The 2393-nt window shown below is 49.9% G+C and overlaps 2 protein-coding genes across 13 annotated transcripts in view; one reads left to right on the forward strand and one right to left on the reverse strand.

Moving 5' to 3' along the window:
• Positions 1 to 2393, forward strand: part of PIK3IP1 (phosphoinositide-3-kinase interacting protein 1) — a 28795-nt gene that overhangs the window by 20914 nt on the left and 5488 nt on the right. The window lies entirely within an intron of this gene.
• LIMK2 (LIM domain kinase 2) overlaps positions 1 to 2393 on the reverse strand; it is a 68247-nt gene that overhangs the window by 4926 nt on the left and 60928 nt on the right. For 5 of the 9 annotated variants that reach the window (XM_017499544.2, XM_017499547.2, XM_017499543.2 and 2 more), the window contains 2 exons: positions 1930 to 2107; positions 1131 to 1186 (listed from right to left, as the gene is read on the reverse strand). In XM_017499544.2, coding sequence (XP_017355033.1) covers positions 1131 to 1186; positions 1930 to 2107 — 234 coding nt within the window. The remainder of the gene's footprint in view (positions 1 to 1130; positions 1187 to 1929; positions 2108 to 2393) is intronic. The other 4 variants (XM_017499545.2, XM_037728181.1, XM_017499542.2 and 1 more) reach the window with 2 other exon arrangements.

The following is a 2393-nucleotide window of genomic DNA, read 5'->3' on the forward strand; positions in this document are numbered from 1 at the left end:
GGTGGATCACCTGAGGTAGGAGTTCGAGACCAGCCTGGCCAACATGGCAAAACCCCATCTCTACTACAAATACAAAAATTAGCTGGGCACGGTGGTGCGCACCTATAGTCCTAGCTACTTGGGAGGCTGAGACAGGAGAATTGCTTGAGCCAGGGAGGTGGAGGTTGCAGTGAGCTACAATCGCACCACTACACTCCAGCCTGGGTGACAGAGTGAGACTCCATCTCAAAAACAGAAAAACTTCCTTCATTATTCTAACCATTCCTTGTCTCTCCTCTCCTCTACCACTCACAACTTTGTAGGGATTACAGAAGGCTTTGAATGTGCGTATGTTTGAGTCTTTGAGATATATTGAACTATGCTGTCACCTGACTAAGCTCCTAAAGATAGGAATCTTTCCAAGATTCCTCACTCTGTCCATGTGAACCTAGCACAGGGCTGGTACTTCCTAGAGTGGCTATTTCTACTTAAAGGGAACTGAGAAGGGTTACATTTGGCCCAAGCGCTAGAAAGTCAAATGAACAGTCTCTTGCCTTTCCTGCTGTAATTCTGAGTCTCACCTGCCCCTTATTGACCAAGTATAAGCCACTGCCCTCTTCTGAGCCTCAGTTTCCTCAACTGAAAAAAAAAAACCTGACTGGGTGCAGTGGCTCACGCCTGTAATTCCAACACCTTGGGAGGCCGAGGTGGGTGGATTACCTGAGGTCAGGAGTTCAAGACCAGCCTGGTTAACATGGTGAAACCCCATCTCTACTAAAACCACAAAAATTAGCTGGGCATGGTAGTGTATGCCTGTAATCCCAGCTACTTGGGAGGCTGAGGCAGGAGAATTGATTAAACCCAGAAGGTGGAGGCTGCAGTGAGCCCAGATCGTGCCATTGCACTCTAGCTTGGGCAATGAAGCGAGACACCATCTTAAAAACAAACAAACAAAACCTGCCGAGTCCTTCTCTTAGGACCCAGGAAACACAAATGTGGCAAAGATGTGCAGATGCATTATAAACCATAAAATCCTATACCCATGTTGATTTTAGTCAAGCTCTAGTCATCCTTAGGAGAAGCCCAGTTCTGAGGGAGGGCAGAGCTGCTAGGCCTGCTGCCTCGGGCATGGCCTTGGTGCCAGAGCTCACCTCGCAGAGAACGATCCCAAAGGAGAAGATATCCACCGTCTCATCATAGCTCTTTCCTTGGGGAACACAGGAGAGCAGGCTGTTACGTTTACATCCCTTACCTGCTCTGTACTGGGTTTAGGGTCAATCTAAGTTACAGCCAAGAACCAGGGCTAGAATAGTTTCTGTAGGGATGCCCCACAGGCTGTCCTGGGCAGACACCACCTGAAAATAGTCCTTCCTCAGCCCTAGGTAACCTGCCTTGGAGAGCCCTTATAACACAACACTGTCTGGGATGAAACTGCATGGTTAAGTGGAAAAGAACCGGACTAGGGTTCATCCAGGCTCTGCTATTAGCTAGCTGTGTGCTCCTAAGTCAATCCACTGAACTTCTCTGGGGCCTCAGACTCCAAAATGGGTTGTATCAGACCATTTCTGCCTCATAACCCTCATTTCAAAAATCCCAACCAGCATCTCTGTCTGGTTTGAGCAATATCCAACAGAGGGCACCACACTTCACTTCTCAGCATGGAGAGAGAAGGCTAAAGCTGGGACAACAGCCTGAGTTCTCAGTGACCCCTGAGGCACAAATGCTACAGTCAGACCTCACTCTATCCCCAGGATGGGACGCTGATCAGTTCCCAGCCCCCTGAGCTCAGGGAGCTAATTTGTAAGGCCCCTCCTGGCAAGGGAAAAATATTCTCAGCTCTAGATATCTGATCCTATACTTCACAGGCCTCCCCTAGAGTTCCCAGGGCTCTGATTCAAGGGCAGCCTCTGTCTTCCTCTGTAGTGTCTGCTCCAGAGCTTCAGGACTCACCATTCAGCATCTCAGGGGCCATCCAGTAGGGGTTTCCCACCACTGTGTAGCGCTTCTTGCGGTCATTCTTGCGCAAGGTGCGTTTCTTGGTGGTGGCCTTCTCCACAGGGGGCCTTTTCCTCTCTTCCACTATGAGCCGTGACAACCCAAAGTCTGCCACCACCACAGTCTTGTCCTGGTAGGATAAAGGCCAGGTCAGGACTTTATGGGGATGTTCTCAAACCTGGCCCTGGGGAGGAGGCATAGGCAAGAGAAGCCACTGAGAAGGGGAGAAGAGGTGCATAGCAAGGGAGAATCGGAGCAGAAATCTCTATCAAATAGACACACTCAGGCTGGGTGCGGTGGCTTACGCCTCTAATCCCAGCACTTTGGGAGGCCGAGGAGGGTGAATCAACTGAAGTCAGGAGTTCGAGACCAGCCTGGCCATCATGGTCAAACCCTGTCTACTAAAAATACCAAAAAAA

Source organism: Cebus imitator, unplaced genomic scaffold, assembly GCF_001604975.1.
Source record: "Cebus imitator isolate Cc_AM_T3 unplaced genomic scaffold, Cebus_imitator-1.0 Scaffold258, whole genome shotgun sequence".
Taxonomy (NCBI): domain Eukaryota; kingdom Metazoa; phylum Chordata; class Mammalia; order Primates; family Cebidae; genus Cebus; species Cebus imitator.